Raw genomic sequence first — 20,043 nt, 5'->3', positions numbered from 1 at the left:
GGGTGGCATACAACAGAAATTCATTTCTCACAGTTTTGGAGGCAAGGTGCTGGCAAGGAATATTCATTCTCAGGCCTCTTCTCTTGGTTTGTAGGCAGCTGCCACCTTGTATGTTCACATAACCTTTCTGTACGTGTGTGTACATTCAGAGAGACAGAGAGAGAGAGAGAAAACGCACCACTCGCTCATGCCTTAAAGATAATAAATGACAGAATTGTCCCAGGCGGTCTGAATCAAAACCCCAAGCTTTCGACATGTGTCCAGGGTGTCAGCAGGAGAGCGGACGGATGAAGCAGATCCAGACTGCCAGCTCTGTCCTGTGCTCTAGCTGACGCATTCTGCCGGTTACGCAGGACTTGTCTCAGCTCCTTCTCCTGACCACAGCTCCTTGCCCCTACGTACTGATCCCCCCGGGAGGGAAGTTCTAACTCCAGGTCCTCGTCTCTCTTTCGTACGTCCCAGAACAAATCAAACCTTTATGTCCTACGCACAGAAGGGAATTTCGTCAACCCGATAAAGGGCATCCACAAAAACCGAAGGCTAATACCATACTTACTCATAAAAGTCTGGCCACTTTCTTTGCCTCTAAGATCAGGAACAGGGATTTTTAGGCTTACTCCTCTTAAACATTGTGCTGAAGGTCCTGGCCAGCGCAGTAAAGCAGTGAAAGTAAACACAAAGGCAGGATTGGCAGGAAATCAAACCGTCTCTAGTCTTGTTGCAGAAAACCTGACGGTCTCCACGTAAAATCCAGCAGAATGTACCAAACAGTCCTAGAACTAGGGAGTGAGTTTAGTAAGGCTGTGGGGTACACAATTAAAACATAAAAATAAGTCCTATTTCTATATACTGGCAATCGACAAATTAAAAAATAATACCAGTTACAATAGGTTTTTAAAAAAAATTCTTAAGTATAAATCCAACAAAACAGGTACAATTTTTCTTTACCCAAAAGACACAAAACACTGATAAAAGAAATGAAAGAATACCTAAATAACTGAAAAGATATAAAAATACACTATGTCCATTGCAAAATTGCCAATTCTCCCCAAATTGACCTAAAGATTTAACGCCATTCAATCGAATGCCAGATGGATATTCTGCAGCTATACACAAGCTGATTATGAAATTTATGTGGAAGGCAAAGGAATTAGAATAGCCAGACAATCCTGGGGGAGGGGGGGAGATGGAGTCACATTACGTCACTTAATTATAAATTAATTATAATCAATACCACGTGGTACTGGCAAAGAGCCACACAGATCTATGGAGTAAAATACAAAGTCTAGAAATAAACCTTTAAAATATGGCCTATTGTATTTTTTATCGTCACCCAAGGATGTGTGTGCATTGACTTAGAGAGAGGAGGGGAGAGGGGGCCGCCAACCGGCTGCCCTGGGCCCGCGGGCTGGAACCCCAAGCCCGGAAGGCGCCCAGCCGCCCCGGGCCGGCGCCCGCTGTGGCCAAAGCTCTGAGGGCCTTGCCAGTGGGGCAGGCTAAGTGTTTCAGGAAAATGTATCTGAGCGGTGTAAACGTCACAGCGCACGCAGAAGCTCACTAAGAATGGGTCATGGTGTGATGTGAAAGGCGGGCGGGAACCGGAAGCCTTTGGGAAGCCGGGGTCGGGCCGCGCGCGAGGCCCATGGCGCCGCGAAGGCCGCGGAGGGAAGGCCGCCGGGGGCCGCCCGCCGCGGGGCGACTCCGCTCCGCCAGCGGCGTCGAGGGCATGAGGACAGGGAGCAGAGCGGCACGTCCTCGCGGGCCACGCCTCCGGGCGGCGGGCTGCGTTCAGAATACCAACGAACGCTCAAAAGGCAGCGCCGAAAACCCGGCCCACTGGCGGGACGGCTCGGACGGACGCAGGGGGAACGTCCTCGACGTCCCCAGCTCGTCGGCGCTGCCCCACGGATTACGTCACGGGGCCCCAGGAGCTTCAGAGCGGAAAACCCAGCGACCTGCCGGGAGTCCCGGAGTAAGCCGGCAGGGGAGTCGGTGTGGCAGAACCGCACACAACACTCTTGTCAAAGGGCTTAACCCCTCCATAAAAACTCCTGTACGGGCAGAGGAGCACTTTCCCATCCCCCGCGGTACAGGTTGGACCTGCAGCAAGAGCCCCCCGAGGCACGTGCACCACACGCGGGTGCGGGAGCGGGCGCCCTCCGGGGCTGAGCCCGACGGGACGGGCGCGGGGCTGCAGGGGCGGCGCGCGGCGCCCTTTCCAGACGAGCCCCTCAGCCCGCCGCCCCGCCCGGTTTTCACACCTCGGCCCGGGACTCACGGAGCTCGTGTCCTGCCGCCGCCTCCTCTCGAGGCCCCTCCTGCTTCGGGCTCCCGGACGGGCCCCTCCCGTCTTCCCGAAGCCCCTTCGCGGTGGCGGCCTCCACGAGCAGCAGCCCCCTCACCGCCGCCCTGCGCCCCGGGGTGCGCCCCGCGGGGTCCACGTCCGCGCGCGGCCTCGGAGCGCGGGGCGGGGCGGAGGCGGGCAGGTGGCCCCGCTCGCAGGTGTGAGGCCCGCCGTCAGGCGGGGCGGGCGCCGGTACGGTTTGGTTTTTCCTGAAGGAAAACTTTGAGGAAACTCCCCGCTGATACTTCAGTAACTCTTCATACGGTTTTGGGAACTGCGGAGGCTGAACGCGTAACCAGCGCCCCCGGAACGTCGAGGTGAAACCATTTCCACGTGGCCCCCGGGGCTTGCTTTTGAGGAAAGTGACAGCCTCTTCTCTGCAGGTGTAAACCTCGCGGTCGCCCTTTAATGCGGCTATGACTCCTCGACTCCTCATCTCGGGCGTGAATGGCTTTCTGAGTGGTTTATAAAATAAAGAAGGGATGAAACACGGCCATCTGTGTGGGGCAGTCGCGCGCCCGGCTGAACCCAGTCGCGCAGAAAGGCGACGCGAGGACGGCGGGCGCCCGCCCCAGGCGTGTGCGGGTGGAGCCGAGCCACCGCGGCCATCGCTGCGCGGAGCCCTCGGCCCGGGACGGGAGGTCGAGCGCTCAGGGAGTGAGAGGAAACTCGGAACCGAACTAGCGTCGACCCCGGAACTAGCCCGCCTTTCTTGTGCGCACGCGCACGCACGCACGCACGCACGCACAGGGCCGTAAAAGCGGCGTTAGGGAAGCATTGTCTGTAAAAATGCAGATGGTTTGGAGAAGGGAAAGAAAGTAATGGAAGCTGAGGCGTGAGTTCGGGGGCCGAGGGTAGGCAGCTGCTAAGGGCTGGGCAAGGGGATGGAAGTCGTGGGTGTTTTCAGAGGCCTTGCAAGGGCGCGCAATTCGGTGGTCGGTATGGGCTTGGCAGGGGCGGCGTGTGCGCGATGTGTGTGAATCTGTGTAATCTGTGTACGCGTGAGTGTGTGCGAGTCCGAAACTATACTGAACCTGAGGACTGCAGTGGAAAGAAAGGGTCAGCACCATTGGCTTCCGAATTATCTTGTTTCCCTGAGCCTCCCGTGGACAGCAACCACGAGACGCTAGGACCGTCGCACGTGAACTCACGCCTGCAAGGGGACAGGTCAGTATTACGGTTTGCTTAATAAGTGAAATCATGTCTCCAATTCTCACCATATCCTTTGAGTTTTCCTTGAACTGTTAATCCAACTGTGTATTACAAAGCAAAAATGATTATCTCTTGATTATACAAGAGAACATTTTGTGCTCCAGGGGAAAAAACACCACCCTTCTGTGAGGTTCACCAAAATCCTGGGAGGTGTGTTCAAACATATTACTGCTGTTAAATGGAGTGCTACTTAAGAAAAATTATAAATAAAAAAAGTTAACACCAGGTACGGCTTTCAAAGTGGAATATTTCCTCAAAAAACACGTTTTCTTTTCATCCTCACCCACGGGTATTTTTTCCATTGCTTTTCAGAGAGAGTGAAAAGGAGGGAGAGAGGAAAAACAAAAACGAAAACACGTTGATGTGAGAGCGACGCATAGATTGGTTGATTGCCTCCCTTGGTTGGACTCAAATCCGGGACCCTTCAGTCCGCAAACCACCGCTCTAACCTCTGAGCAAAACCAGCTAGGGCTCAAAAGGCACTTTTTAACTCTAGGTTAATTGTTATATTTTGAGTCTTCTTCCAGATAGTTCCAAGCCACCCCAAAAGGACAAGTAATAAACCATTTATAAAGCAAGCCATTATCTTTCTGGAATGCTCAGCCACCTACGTCAGCCACCACCCTGTCTTCCCAGGGAAAAATAGTAAGATGGTAATAGACAACACTTTTTGGACACATACTGTTTATTTATGTGTCAACAAATGATAGTTAACACCAAGTGTCAGGTCATGTACTTCACACTTGGAATGCAGAGATCAGTGGAAGACAGCCCAAGATCTCTAGCCGCCTGCAATCTAGTAGGGAGAAACCACAGCAAAGCCACAGCAAATAATGTTTCAGGGTCTTCATAGAGAAACAAAAACACAAAGGAGTGTCTGGTCATCAGTTTTTCTGGAGGGCAGGGACCCTTTGCTGAAGGTGGCCCTTGGGCTGAGTTGAAAGAAGAGTAGTTGTTCATAGTAGAAAAGACCAAAGGGGCATTGAGCCAGCGCATAACTCCAGACGGGAGAAACAGCTTGGTCTATTCGGGAAACTACAATCTATGCAGTGTGATTTGATTTGCCCAGTGTTTGGGGTGCATCATGGACAGGACATGTGGAAGCTAGCTTGTAGTGGTTTGCAAGAGCTGATTGCTAAATTTTCAGGAATTTTGTGAGAACTGGTTGACATCATGTCCACAGCTTAAACACCTGTCATGGTATTTACACCACAGAATTCATCATTCACTGAAAATCAGCTCTGCTTTTCTTACCCCCTACTGATCTTGGAGAGAGTGGAGAGCTTCTGAATTCTTTTTTGTTTTGTTTCTGACATAAGAGTGACATTATGAAAGTGCTGTTAATGGCTAATCTGCAAAAAATTCGTAAGACAGTTTTGAGAGGGAAAGCTGAGAAGTCCGTTGGAAGGCCAGAGTTCAGGCAACTGTTAAGGCTTGAAGAAGGAATGGAAAGAATTGTTTTCAAGAGGTCCTACAAGGGTAGACGGAATTCAACAATAGATGGCTGAGTAAAAACTCTGGACTCTAAGGGCTGGGTGAGGTTTCTTGGTTGGCAGTACTTTGCTGCATGTGTTGTTCCTGGTCTCTTCTGGACTTTGCCCATTTGCCCTTTCCTTTGATGTTTTTAATATGTATCCTTTCGTTGTAACAATCTATAACCATGAGTATAACAGCTTTTTTGAGTTCTGCAAGTCCTTCTAACAACTTATCTGGCCTGAGGATAATCTTGGGGGCACAGTAAGGTAGAGATCAAATTTTATCTTTTCTTTATTGATAACCAATCTAACAAGCATCATTCAGTACTTTTTGTACTGAATTGTGTAAAATGTCCATACCCATGCCTACTCTATTAATACACTATTATAGCTTTGTAATAAATCTTGATGTGTAAAAGGGCCTGTTCTTCAACCTTCTTATTGGGCCTTTGCTCTTCCATATAACATTTAGGATCTACTTAACAGCTTCCAAGAAAATCCATGAGGGATTTTGTCCTGAATTTCAGTGAATTTATAGAATAATTTGAGGAGAATAATTTTAAGGTATTCATCCATCCTATCACGAACAGGGTCACTCTTTTCATTTACTCTGATGTACTGTTCATCTTTTAGTAATATTTTGTAGTTCCCAAGTTCTTGCACATTTTTTGATAGATTTCCTACCTGCCCTTTAGGTACTTTGTAGGTTATTGTCACATAAGAGATTGCTTTTATTACATCTTCTAATTGGTTATAATGGTATAGGAATGCTACTCATTTTGTATTTTGATCTTGTAGTCATAACCTTGTTGAGCTCTTATTAAATGTAGATTTTTTTTAAAAAATGTAGAGAAACACCATCTGACAATAAAGTTTTTTTATTTCTTTGTTTCCAGTTTTTACTCATATTTTTATTAAACTGGCTAAGGATCTCCAGCAAAATAATAGAGGGTACCCTTATGTTATTCCTAAGAAATGCTTCTAAAATTTAATGATTGTGATAATATACTTTTTAATAGGAATTTTTTATGGGACAGGCAGAAGTACTAACAAAACCTGATACTGTTTGGAGTAGCTACATACCCAGCTAAAAGCTACATTTCCAGATTGTCTATAATATGACAGTTTGAAATGTAAGTGGAAATTATGTGGGGCTTCCAGGAAAGCTGCTTAAAGTGGGACAGATTTGTTGCCCTTTTATAATTTTCACTTCCTTGTCTTCCTACCTGGAACTCACGTAATGCTGAATGTGGAAAAGCCCATCTTGTGACCACAAATTGACTGTGTGAGGCCAAGAAAATCCAAGGCTTTGATTTTATCCTTGAACCAGAGCCAACGCTAACCAATGAAATTCATGTTTCAAGTGGAAACGAGAACCGATTTTTTAAAAAACCTCCGATTTGGGTCTTTGTAACTCACAGCTGAAGTGAGATTCTGAACTCATACAGAAAGTAGGGTGAGGCAAATAACAAAACCTAATGTGCAGAATTGGCTTAGTGTTTGAGAGAGGACTTTGGGGAATGGGGCCACAAATATCACTGGCTGAAAAGCTGGTGACTTATTTGGTGGTGAAAAGCATTTGGTCAAATTGTCAACCGATGTCCTTTGGAAGGAAGAACAAATGCTGATTGACACTGTAGCATTTGGGAGAGTACTAGGAGAAAAACAAAATGTTGGTGTGGGATGGCTCTTGCTGGGTTCAGCAAAGCCCTAGAAGAGAGAAATGTACTTTTTTCTCTGTGAAGCTAGTAGTAGCCTGCAGAGATAGAGAAAAATATCTTGCTAAGCAAAGCAGTTTCTCCTTTTTTTTTTTTTTACTTTTTGTTATGATATAGGTCACCTATGAACAAGAGTGTATAAAATATATTTGTACAGCTTAAAGAATATTTTAAAGTGAACATCCATGCAATCACCACCCAAGATAAGAGGCAGAACATTGCCAGCATCTCAGAAGCTCTATGTACCATTGCCTGGTCACATTCCACTACCTTCCCTCAGAAGAAATCATTATTCTAACCACTGGGACAACACCACACTTGCTTTTTATTTTTAAATATTTTTATTGACTTCAGAGAGAGGAGGGGGGAGGGATAGATAGAAATATCAATGATGAGTCATTGATGGGCTGCCTCCTGCACACCCTCTGCTGGGGATCAAGCCGGCAACCCGGGCCTGTGCCCTGACCGGGAATTGAACTGCGATCTCCTGGATCATAGGTCGATGCTCAACCACTGACCATGCTGGCTGGACACACTTGCTTTTTAAAATAATTTGATCTCATATGGATACACCTTTAAAACAATATAGTTTAGCTTTAACTGTTTTGAACTTTATATAAATGGAATCATGCTGATGGCATCCTTCTATGACTTGCTTCTTTTGCTCCACATTTTCTGTGCTACTCATCCACATTCTGGTTAGCTATATAGCCTTCATTTTCACCGTGTAGAATTCTATTGGTTAAATATACAATGATAGAATAACCATTCCACCACTGCTGAGTATCTGGTTTATTTCCAATTCTTGGCTACTACCGTGTTGCCGTGAGCATTCTTATACATGCTTCCTAGGGAACACGTTCAAGAGTTTTCCCAAGGCAATGTATTAGTTACAGTTCTGGCAGAAAAAATATAATTTGAGATGAGTTTAAGAAAGGGACCATCTATGTAGGTGCAGGCAGGGTATGGGGAAAACCATAAAGGATAATGCAGCACCCCAGGGCTACTAGGAGCAAGGCTCTGTTGCTGCTCTGGGCTGCAGAGATGAGGAAGGATGAGCAGAACCTGGAGACGGAGCAGAGAACGCAGTGTGAAGAAGGCCACCCACAAGAAGCTGTGATCTTTGGTCAAGGGACTTAACAAAAAGGTACATGAAGGAATAAATACCCAACTTCATCTTTCTTCTTCCCTCAAATCTTCTGCAGTGGCTCCTCCATTGCCATGGCATCTTGCTGGACGGAAAGCAGAGTACTGAAGGACAAAGAGTGATCTGAACGACACAGAAAACCACCAGGAAAGGTGTATATTTAGGAGTGCCGTGGCTGGGTTGTTGAGTGTGTACCTCTTCAAACTTACTAAAGAAGGGCAAACTGTTTTCCAAAGTGATTGTTGTTTTCAAAGAGTTCACGTTGCTCCACATCATGACCAGAACAAGGGACCCTCTCATTTTTGTGAATCTGGTAGGAATGTAATGATATCTCTTTGCGTTTTTACTTTTCATTTCCCTATTACTAAAATGGCTGAGAATGTTTTCATGTTTCTTGACCATTTCAATTTTTTTTTATGTCAAGTGCCACTTAAAGTCTTTTATCCAAATTTCTATTAGCTATCTTTTTCTCACTGATTCATTGAAGTCATTTATATACTCTGGATTATATACTCTGGGTACTAGTTTTCTTCCCAGTTACTGTGTTACAATATGTTCTCCCAAGCACTTCCTTATATTCTGACCCTATAATTAGGTACAATTATAGGTGCTTATTCTTTGTAGCTTTGCTGTATTTTCTAAAAATGGCCCAAAGGAAAATTATAATAAAAAGAAAAGAAAATGAGTTGGATATATTAGATAAAACAGATAGAAAAGGATGTGAAGAGAATTCTGGGCAAAGAAAATAAGAGTAAAAGCACTGAGATAGAAAAAGGGCGGGAAGGGAGGAAATCAGCTCTGTTGACTAAAAGATCAACTAAATATTTTAAATTTTATTTTGAATTATTAAGTACTGTATGACTAAATAACATTCAATTAAATAAATCATCTAAGTGAAATAATTTAGTATTTAATGTTGAAAACAATAAAAATAAACTTGAGACAAGATAGAAAACAAATACGGCGCTATCTACTTTCCAGTACATTAAATCAATGTTTCATGGAACTTAATTTTTCACATAATTTACATAAGTAAATCACACAATCAAGAACCATAGCACAAAAACTCTTGTTTTCACCTTAGCATATAATAATAATAGACATGAGATTGGCATGCTAATAAACAGCCTAATTTTAAACAATCTAGTAATTTAAAAATCAAGTTGCCACTTTAGCCAAAGGCTGTGCAAGATCCTAATTTAAGCTATTCCTAACATTATTTCCTTGTAAATTTAAGTGAGGTAAATTTAGATGAAAAGTAGGTATACAAATATTAAATCATTGTTATAACCTGCAACTAATGTTGTATGTCAATTCAAAAAAAAAAAGGTAGGAAAAAAGAAAACAAAAATAGCCCTATTGGTTAGAGCTTTATCCCAATATGACAAGGTTGTGGGTTCGATCCTTGATCAGAACACATACAAGACATAACCAAACGCCCTGGCCAGTTTTGCTTAGTTGTTAGAGCATCGGCCCATGGACTGAAGGGTCCCAAGTTTGATTCAGGCCAGGGGCATGGACCTCAGCTGCAGGCTCAATCCCCATCCCTGGTCAGGCATGTGCTAGAGGCAACCAATCAGTGTGACACATCGATGTTTTTCTTTCTCTCTCTCTCTCCCCCTCCCACTCTCTCTCAAGCAATGGAAAAAGTATCCTCAAGTGAGGATTAAAAAATAATAATAAAATAAAAACTGCCAGATTCCTTATTAAAAAAAAAAAAAGAAGCAGCAACCAATGAATGCGTAAATGGGTGGAACAATAAATCGATGTTTTTTTCCTCTCTCTAAATTCAATTTAAAAAAAAAAGACAAAAATGTAAGAGAACAAAGAGTTGGTTCTTTAAAGCAGTTGCAAAATGACTACCATCTTCATGTTTCAATTAAATCGCTGCTTCTGATAAAAACTCATACTGATAGTACAGAATTATGTGGAGCAACTACTTAACCTACCTACCTACTGTTAAGCCGCCTTCTTTCATAAATATTAATAAAAACATGACAGAAATATAACTAAGATAAATGTGTAAATATAACTAAGAAATATAACTAAGACAAGATAGAAAACAAGATAATATACACTGTAATACACATTAATCTTTTAAATTACACATTTTTCTCTAAGTGGTTATATAAAAATAAAGTGAGTGTACAATTTATTCCTTATAGATTTGTGTAGAATACAAAACGTAACTGCCAAGAAATGAAATACTGCCATTTAAAGTCCTAGATAAGAAAATAATTACTTTATATCTTACACAAAAATTTTTTAAAGTGGACCAAGTGCTTATTCTTAAGAAGAAATTTTAAATTAAAAAAATAAATAATCATATTTAAGCAAAATTCTTTTAACACATAAAACAGAACTGTGATATTATTATCCTGAAAGGGACAGAACCACTCATGCTAGTTCTGCTAAGCTAATATTCTTCATAGAATCATGATAAATGTTAATTATGAATGCTCATGAAGGTACCAGGAGCCAAAATACGAACATACAAAACTGTAGAAGGTACTAAGATCAAGTATAGCAGACCAGTGCCAGCCAAATGGTTAAGTTCTGGATAAAGTTCTTATGCTAAAAAGGGTTTCTATGAACCTCTGAGAGGCCTTATAAATATGTGGTTTTATATTCGCTATAAAACTTAATAAAAAAAAAAATCACTTTTTCACCCCATTCTTAATTTCTCATTTTAAAAATATCTCTAACAGGAAGTGCAATTCTTATGGTATCAAAAAGGTATGCAGAAGTAAATCAGCATATGTTCCAAATTCATGTAAGGAACAAATCACTGGGGAAAGATCACTGCATTGGCCTTTCACTAAATGAATCTGTAAACTTAAAATAGGAAGAATAGCTTCAGTCATTATAAAAATAAGTTTCAATTAAAAATTAATGATAGAATGTTCAATGTTCATTTAAAAAATATATCAAGAGTATTTCTGGGATTGTTTGGTTTTATTTTCTTTGATGCTGAGTACTTTGCCATCGATCCTGACCTGGAATTAAAAAAAAAACAATTAAAATGTAGGAAGAGATTTTTAAAAATAATTTTGCAAATAATTGATTTTTAAAAATTTTACTTGATATAAAAGCAAATCTTGACATCTAAAAATTCAACCTCAAAATATGAGTTTTATAGCTAGCTTTATTAAAGCTCAAATTAACCATACCTTTTGTTTTTTGTTATGGTCTTCTGTACTCTGTCTGAGTTACCTTTAGGGGGAAGAAAAATGAAGAAATTCCACAATGAATAATAACAAATTCTTAAAGGTTGTATAAAACTTTAAAAAGTTAAAGCTGACTAATATAAAGATAATAAAAAGTTCCTTAGCACTACATACTTTATATTTATACATGCCAGAAGCTAACTTTATAGCATAATTTATTTATAATTATTCAATTAGTATTACACTTAATTTTATTTTTGAAAATTGGCCAGAGTCAGAACTACCAAAAAACAAGTTAAAGAGGCTTTCTGGTTATGTAATTATCGTTAATTTACCACTGTGCTTTGACAAATGTTCTCTGAAGGAATATTTCCTTTCTGATTACATCACTCAGTTCCCTAAGCCTTTGAGTTCATTCTGTACTAAATCAAGCCCAAACCAAAGTTTTGCCCAAATTTAAAATCTAATGGTTTCAGTTCATTCTAACTTATAATAAGGTAACTAACATTCACCTAAATGGCAGCACACACAAACTATCCCTTTAATAGTATGTGTTGAAGGTTTAACAATGATCTCAATTTTAATAAAATATTCCTAGAAAATCAAGATCTTTAAAATGACTGCAAACTTACCAGTACTTTTGGTGCTTTCTTTGTGTTGGCTTACTGGATTAACTTTATCTGTTTTCAGTTCCTGGATAATGCCTTTATTCAAGCAAATATCCACATGCACATTGAACAGGGTAAGATCTGAAGTCTTCTGTTCTAGGTTACAAACAGGACAAATTAGGGCCTGGTCTGTTAGCACTTCATATGAATAAGGTTGGAGGGGTTCTTGCCTTCTCAGTGACCCAGCATCTTCATTTTCCAATGAAACAGTACAAGAATTATTCTGATCATGGTGTTCAATATTAAACGATGTGCCTGGAAGACTAGAACAGTCCTCTTTGCTGTGCTTATTACTTAAAGCACCTACACTTTCTGCTTTAGATGGATTACCTGTAGTCTCTACCAACTGGACACAATCTACTGAAGTGATTTCTGTATTCTCATGGGCTTCATAATCCTGCTTCTCACAGAGGGAAAAAGAACAATGTACATTTTCTTTCTTGTTAACTTCTGTAGAGGAAGCATGTGAACGGGAGAACATTTCACTCATCGAAGATCCATGAAGACATGCATCTACATGCTTATTAAAGGCTTCCAGACTGATGCTTCCTTGCTCCCTAAAGCAAACAGGACAGGTAAATATCTGATCGTTGTCTGAATTCTCTGATGTTTCTGAATTCTCACTCATCTTCTTTAAAACTTGGAAAGGTTGTGATGTCTGTACACCTTGTCTAGTCACAGTTTCACGTTTCAATGTGTCTTGGTGGCTCCATTTCCTTTCCGATCGTTTTTTATCAAAGAAACTCTTCTTATGAGACATTTCTACAGGTTTTAAAAACTGACCTTTGTCAGTTTCCTCTATACACCCAGTGGCTGACAGGGTTTGGTTTCCAGGCTGTAAGAAACCAACTATACTCTGCTGTTGGTGTTTCTTATCTTCTTCATTTGGAAAACTAGATAGCCGCACACCTAAATTAAACCAACCACAGTTAATCAGTTTCAAATTCAACAAAGCCAATTCACTCATAATTCATAAGAACATTTTGCAAATACTGTTGTGACATATATAAAAAAGGCTGTTTTGAGAAAAATAAACAACCCTGTATATTTTCTGAATTAAAGGATGCTTTTCCAAAGCTGGTATTTTGAGTTAAAATTTATACTTTCCTTAATAAAATGGGTATCACTAATAAGTATCTATTGAAGTTAGCATGATTATATAGGTCTTTCAAATAATATCTTGACACATGATACCATTTAATAAATACCAAGTAACTAACTGGAGTCAAATACATATATACTTTAGCTCCTTTTTCCCCCAATAGGTTTTATCTTTTAGAGCAATTTTAGGTTGGCAGCAAAATTAAGCAATAAGTACAGAGTTCCCATGTATCTCCTGCCCCCGCACATATACAGCCTCCTCCACTATCAACATCCCCCACCAGATTGGTACATGTGTTATAACCAATGAACTGATACTGACACATTATCACTCAAAGTCCACAGTTTATGTTAGGATTCACTTTGGGTGGTATACATTCTATAGGTTTTGACAAATGTATAATGATATGTGTCTACCTTTATAGCATCATACGGAAGAGTTTCACTGCCCTAAAAATCCTCTGTGTTCTGCCTTTTCATTCTTCCCTCCCCACCAACCCTTGTTAACTACTGATATTTTTAGTGTCTCCATATCTTTTCCAGAATGTTATATGGTTGGAATAATATAGTATGTAGGTTTTTCAAATTGGTTTCTTTCAGTTAATAATATACACTTAAGGTTCCTCCATGTCTTTTCATGGTTTGGTAGCTCATTTCTTTTACGGCTAAATATATTCTGTTGTCTGGATGTACCACAGTCTCCATTGAACTTCTGAGGGACATTTTGGCTGCTTCCAGTTGTAGTAATTATGAATAAAGCTGCTATTAACGTCTATTCTTTAGTTCTTTTTAGTTAACATTATTCAATTGATCTCAGTGTGTGCTGTCTTTCATATATCAAAGTATGGCTAATGACCCACTCTTAGTAGTATACTAAGTTGGCATTTGGGGTACTTATCCATAAACGTTCTCTTACCCAGTTCACTTTAGAAACATGGTTTGTTTGGTGTGTTGTTGTTTTTTATCATGTAGTGGCTCAAGATGTGGTTTTATAGCACCATAGTCCCTCATCTGTAATTCTGAAATCCAAAAAGCCCTGATAATTGTAAGCAACATATGATCATTGATAGCTGAATTGACAGGAAGCTCTTTAGAATTTTTATAACTCAGTGTGAATATTTTTTTGTTGTGCTACAGAAATATTAATGTGTTTGATCATGAAGTGCTTCCTCAGATCTCAAAGAAGTATTACAAAATATACTCGGTATGCTTTCTAAAAACTGAAAAGCTTAAAATTTTGAAACAAACCAAGGATTTCAGTATTTGTAAGGAAAAGAACAACTTTAATTGGTTCTAACTGGAATTCAACTAATAATCATAGCTTCACATGCATCAGGTTCTAAAAATTAAGAAAAATGGCAGCAGCGTAAGTACAAATCCCTAAATAGTTTTAAGAAATAAATTGGAGGTGAGAATATTTCCAAAATTGATTCTTTGGGAAAGTCTAGTAGATTTAAGGAAAAGAGAGAAAAGTCATACCCATAAGTCTTAATCTCAAGGGATGTGGAAAATCAGCATCAATTTCTGTTCTTAGCAATTCTTTTGCAATAGCAAATATTTCCTCTGCAGTAGACACAACAGATAAAACTGTAGACGCACGAGTTTTCACTTCAAAATTCACATTTTTCAGCTTAATGGTAACAGTTCTACCCTGTAAAAAACAGAATACACTATTATATGTGGCTTGCTAACTTCTAGAAAAAAAGTTATTTTACAGGTTAGAAAAGCTCATAAAGCTCTCTTATGTACATATAATATGAAAGTATAATCAATTATTTCTAAAACATAGTAATAAAATTGTCATAAAGAATAATCTGAATCCAAGAGTAATCAAAAAATCCCATTTTAGCCAATAATTATTACCCTACTCCTCAAATGAACTTTTATAAAGGACTTTTATATAAAGGGCAAATTTAATCATTTTTCTTTTTCATGAACCTCTTCTAGAGGTCAATTCAGTACCTAAAAAGGAAGGGAACAAAATCTTTCTAAAGGAACCTCAGTGAAAAGCTCACACTTGTTGTGTGCCTACTATACAACAGATACTATACTAAACAATTTGCATGTAAGAACTCCCTTTACAGTTACTGTTTAATGGGTACAGAGTTTGGGATAATGAAAAAGTTCTGGAGACTGACAGTGTTGATGGTTACACAGTATGAATGTACTCAGTGCCACTAAAATGTACTTAAAAATGGTTAAAAGAGTAAATTTTATGTTACATATATTTTAGTACCTCCAGAGGTAGTGAGAGTGGATTAGATTTATTGACTCACTTCCAAGGAATAGAGAATGGAAAGGGAAAAACAGTAAATTCACAATGGAGAAACTTAGCAAATACTACCTTAAACAAGTGATGAAGGTTAACATCAACCTTGACATCATGTGGCATCATACAGAGTAGCTCCCCCTTATCTGCGGGGATACGCTCCAACACCCCCAGTGGATGCCTAAACCTGCAGATAGTCCCAAACCCTATCTATATATACTATGTTTTTTCCTATACATACATACTTTTTATAAATTAGGCACAGTAAAAGATTAACAACATAACAAATAACAAAATAGGGCAATTATAACAATATACTGTAATAAAAGTTATGTGAATGTGGTCTTTCTCTCTCTCTCTGAAACTGATCTGATAACTAAGACAGCTATTAAGTTATAGAGCATGGATGCGCTGGACAAAGGGATAATTCACATCCCGAGCAGGCTGGAGCAGGACAGCGTGAGATTTCATTATGCTACTAAGAAAGATGTACAATTTAAAACTTATGATTTCTTTAACTTCAAGAATTTTCCATTTAATATTTTCAGATTGTGGGTAACTGAAACTGGAAAGTGAGATCTCAGATAAGGGGGGACTACTGTACCTCATAGGATGTGAAGAGAAGGACACTTCACCTCTGGGGTATTCTTTCTAAAACTCATAACCGTGGTATAACCTAATGAAAACCTCTAGAAAACCCATGTTGGGAGACATTCTGCAGGATATCTGACCAGTATTCCTCAAGACTATCAAGGTCATGAAAAACAAGGAAATACTAGAAACTGTCATAAACTAGAGACTGGAGAAGACATGAAAACTAAATGCAGTGTGGTTTCCTGCACTGAATCCTGGAACAGAAAGAGAACATTAATGGAAAAATAGGTAAAATCCAAATAAAGTCTGGAGTTTAGTTAATAATAATGTGCTAATGTCAGTTTCTTAGTTTTGACAAACAGACTGTGGCAATAGAAGACATTAATAATCAGGGAAACTGGGCATACTGGAACTCTCTATAGTATCTTGGCAATTTTTCTGTAAATCTAAAATGATTCTAAAATTGAGTTTATTTAATGGCCCTGGACAGGTGGTTCAGTTGGTTGAAGGGTTGTCCCGTACACCAAAATGTTGAGGGTTCAATTCTTGGTCAAGGCACATACCTAGGTTATGGGTTTGATTCCCACTCAGGGCGTGTACGGGAAGCGACTGATGGATGTTTTTCTCTCTCTCTCCCTCATTCCTCTCTTAAATCAATAAAAAACATCTTTGGGTGAGGATTAAAAAATATATATTTAATCATTTAAAAAGACAACTCTTTTACAATTAAGGTCTGATAGAGAAAAATTATAAGAAAAATACTCATCTATTATCCCATTCTTTGTAATAATTTTTTAATACTTAAAATTTTTTTATTGCATTTATTGGGGTGACACTGGATAATAAAGTTATATAGGTTTCAGGTGTATAATTCCATAACACATCATCTGTATATTGCATTGTGTGTTCACCACCCCAAGTCCAGTCTCCTTCCATCGCCTTTTATCCCCCCTTTATCCTCTCCTACCTCCCCCACCCCCCTTTCCCTCTGGTAATCCCCATTGCATTTTGCAATTCTAAATAACTCTGGTTTGAGAGTATTGAAAAAGCATTAAATATGGATTGTTGTGAGTGAAGATCATAAAACACAAAGTTCAAAGCCTTCCAGATTCTGTTCTCAATGTGTTAAACAACCTGCAGTAGAGCCTTGAAACAAAATGCTTACTCTAGAAAGTCACTATCTACAGGAGAAAACACTGAAGCATGATTGGAAAGGCACTTTTAATATGTAAATGCAACTCTAGGAAACTCCTTGCCCCCTCTGCTTTATTCTCCAATGCCAGTGTAACTGATTGTGAGCTTATCCAAGTGTTCTCTGAGGGAAGTGTGAACTCCCCTGCAATTAGACTGGAGCCACTCTACCCTGCAAGTTGCTGCTTCACAGAATGGCCTCATCATAGGCCTCAAATAAGGGTCAGAATCAAATTTCTTCGCTGGTGATGAGAATACTCTTATCTGACATTTCTCACTTTGTATTCAAATACTTCTTGTGTTAAAGTGCATTTTATTATTATAAGATTTTAAAACTAAGAACACCACATTAAAATAAAGTACCTTAAGTCCTTTTTTCTGCAGATCTTGAGCAAGTTCACTGCAAAGTTCCTGGCACAAGCTGTACTGTTCTTCTGCTTTACTTATCTCACTGAATGTCCTAGAAAGACAAGAATGACTTTGGTGCACAAAGTAAAATATAACTCAGGATAATTTAGGAATGATATAGTATGTTTATATGACTTAGCATTAAGTTATATTTTCTGCAGTACAGGATAAAGTCTTTAGATAAAGTAAGATATAATTAAGTAAAAAGATTTAAGATCTACTTAATAATTAAATATCATTTAGATAGTTAAGCTGATTAGCAAAGGTGTACTTTTAAAAAAATCCTCATCTGAGGATATGTTTTTATTGATTTTAGAGAGATAGAAAGGGAGGGAGGGAAGAAGGGAGAGAGAGAAAGAGAGAGAGAAATGTATCCATTGCCTCCCATAAGCGCCCCATCCAGGGATCAAACCCAAACCTAGGTATGTGCCCTGACTGGGAATCGAACCTGCAACTTTTTGGTGTACAGAATGACGCTCTTAACCAACTGAGCCACCCAGTCGGGACAGTAAAAGTGTACTTTTATACTTTTGCTCTCTCTATAATATTTTTAAAAAGATGATTAAAGCCACCAACAGATAATGATAATTCCCTCAAAAACTTGAAACACATTAAGACATATGTGTATACAGACTATGCTAAAAAGGATTATCTTAAGAAAGATGAGAACATCATTCCAATTTTTGTACATCTATTTTCTGAAGGAGAAATATCTTCAAGTAGATTTAAGGGGTTGTTTAATGGGACCAAGGTATAGTTATCTAATAAACAACTGAAAATGGAGGGCTGATAAGATTAAATGTAGAAATTTCTAATTCATCACAAAAGTGTTAAAAGAAGTTGAAAGGTCCAGTAACATAAAAGAGGATACTACAGAGAAATCAGAGTAATGAGTAATAAATCACATGCAAATGACTATTCAGACTTCCCCTCCTAAGTACCCAGTTACCCAGTTCCCACTTGTAGAGAACCAAAGTTACCAGCTTCCTATTCTTATGAATTCCTCCAGAAATATTTTATGCACATATGAACAAATAAGCAATGTTTATTTGACAATGACATGCAATTACAATTGTGGAATGAATTCCTAGGACAAGAACTGTGGGAATTAAGTACATGTGTATCTGTAATTTTGATAGGTAATGCCAAATTGCTTGCCCCCAGTGGGTAGGCAAAATAAGGGTCCCCAAAGATAGCCAAATCCTAATCCTCTGAACTGAGTACATTACATCACAGCATAATTTTTCTTATAAAGTCTAGAGAATTAGGATCTAGAATCCCAAAATGCTTGGTTTTCACTGAACAGGAACAAAACCAACGTTAAAAAAAATAACTGCAGTACATATGCATTTTTCCCCCCACTGAGAGCACAGCAAGTGAGGATAATAAAGCACTGTATTGGGATATTTACTTCAGGAGTGTGGCATGCTGAGAATTGTTCTGTGGTTTGAAAATAGATTTTTAAAATTTCAGTGTACTTTCCTAAAAATTAAAAATTTGTTTTAAGTAGCATAAATTATGAACAATTAATAATACCAAAATATTACCTCTCAACACTCATGCTTTTCCTCTCTCCATCCCTTGAAATGAAGAAAAAAAAGTTTTTATTTGTTTTCTCAAAGACTGAGTTTCTTCTAGTCAACCATGAGCATTTAACATATCAAATTTATACATCACGAAAAACAGTGAGTTCTTAAGATCTAAAAGTAAAACTATCACCCAAATAATGTAAATAGATAAGATGCTATTATGATTACACGTGCCATGGATCAAGTCTGTATCTATAGAAGAGAACAAATTTAAAATAGGTTGATATTATAAACTGCTTCTGTTAAAAGCCTGAATAGCAAAACCACAACTTAGAAAAACCAATAGCAGGTGGTAGTGTAACGGCTCGCAGTTACAGGATATAACTAAATTTTAAATAATTTAGTATCAATGATCTAGTTTTGGGCTTAGTACATTAACTTCTCTCTCCTATAGCCTATTCATTATTCATTTATACCACTCCATAGAACCTCAGTCAGAATTTGGCACACAGCAACGGATGAAGACTGGAAATCTAAAATATCTAGTTTGCTTGGATTCTACCTGCTCTGATAGTACAAGACACCAAAAGGCTGAAATGACACTTAGGTTATCCATTTTCCAAAGATTTAATGAACCTATTATAAATGGAACACTGTTCTAGGCCTTGGGGATATAGTTATGAACAAAACAGACCAAGTGCCTGCCCTTAAGAAACTTGTATCTTAGTGGAGAAAGACAAATAAACAAATAAAAAGTAAACATGGAATATGTTAGAAGGGGAGAAGTACTTCAGATATTACCTGCGTCCCTAAATACCCCCTTAGTATGTGCTATGTTTTACCAAGAGCTCTTGTGTTCAAGCACTATGGAAATAAAAAAAGATTAATTTTTGGATTAAAGGAGAAAGCTTTATTTCCCATTATCTTCAAAATATTAGATTATTTATAGTACTGTGATGTCTTTTTCTTATTTTTCATTATTTCCACTCAAAATCAATGCCAGTAACTGTGGACTCATGATTAAGAACAGAGAGACAAGAATAGTCTTACAAGCTCTGTAAGATGTAGCATGTTTAATTGGTTTATCAAACTTATTTTCTATGCCCCTCAGTAACCTTCCTGTTCTCCTTCAGTCTGAGTATAAGAATGTAAAGGAAGCCTGGCTGGCGTGGCTTAGTGGTTGAGCACTGGCCTATGAACCGGGAGATCACGGTTCGATT

At 39.1% G+C, this 20,043-nt stretch overlaps 2 protein-coding genes across 2 annotated transcripts in view; both read right to left on the bottom strand.

The window, feature by feature from the left end:
* ANKDD1B (ankyrin repeat and death domain containing 1B) overlaps positions 1-2,780 on the bottom strand; it is a 41,136-nt gene extending 38,356 nt beyond the window's left edge. Inside the window, 1 exon segment of the mRNA XM_087815193.1 lies at positions 2,279-2,780. Coding sequence (XP_087671319.1) covers positions 2,279-2,780 — 502 coding nt within the window.
* Positions 2,781-8,709: 5,929 nt separating this feature from the next.
* POLK (DNA polymerase kappa) overlaps positions 8,710-20,043 on the bottom strand; it is a 38,766-nt gene continuing 27,432 nt past the window's right edge. The window contains exons 9-14 of the mRNA XM_087815415.1: positions 18,842-18,874; positions 17,250-17,346; positions 14,312-14,483; positions 11,696-12,640; positions 11,067-11,109; positions 8,710-10,892 (exon numbers count right to left, since the gene is read on the bottom strand). Coding sequence (XP_087671541.1) covers positions 10,808-10,892; positions 11,067-11,109; positions 11,696-12,640; positions 14,312-14,483; positions 17,250-17,346; positions 18,842-18,874 — 1,375 coding nt within the window. The 3' untranslated portion in view covers positions 8,710-10,807. The remainder of the gene's footprint in view (positions 10,893-11,066; positions 11,110-11,695; positions 12,641-14,311; positions 14,484-17,249; positions 17,347-18,841; positions 18,875-20,043) is intronic.

Source organism: Miniopterus natalensis, chromosome 3 (genome assembly GCF_054644295.1).
Source record: "Miniopterus natalensis isolate mMinNat1 chromosome 3, mMinNat1.hap1, whole genome shotgun sequence".
Classification (NCBI taxonomy): domain Eukaryota; kingdom Metazoa; phylum Chordata; class Mammalia; order Chiroptera; family Miniopteridae; genus Miniopterus; species Miniopterus natalensis.
This window is presented reverse-complemented; position numbering and strand designations above follow the sequence as displayed.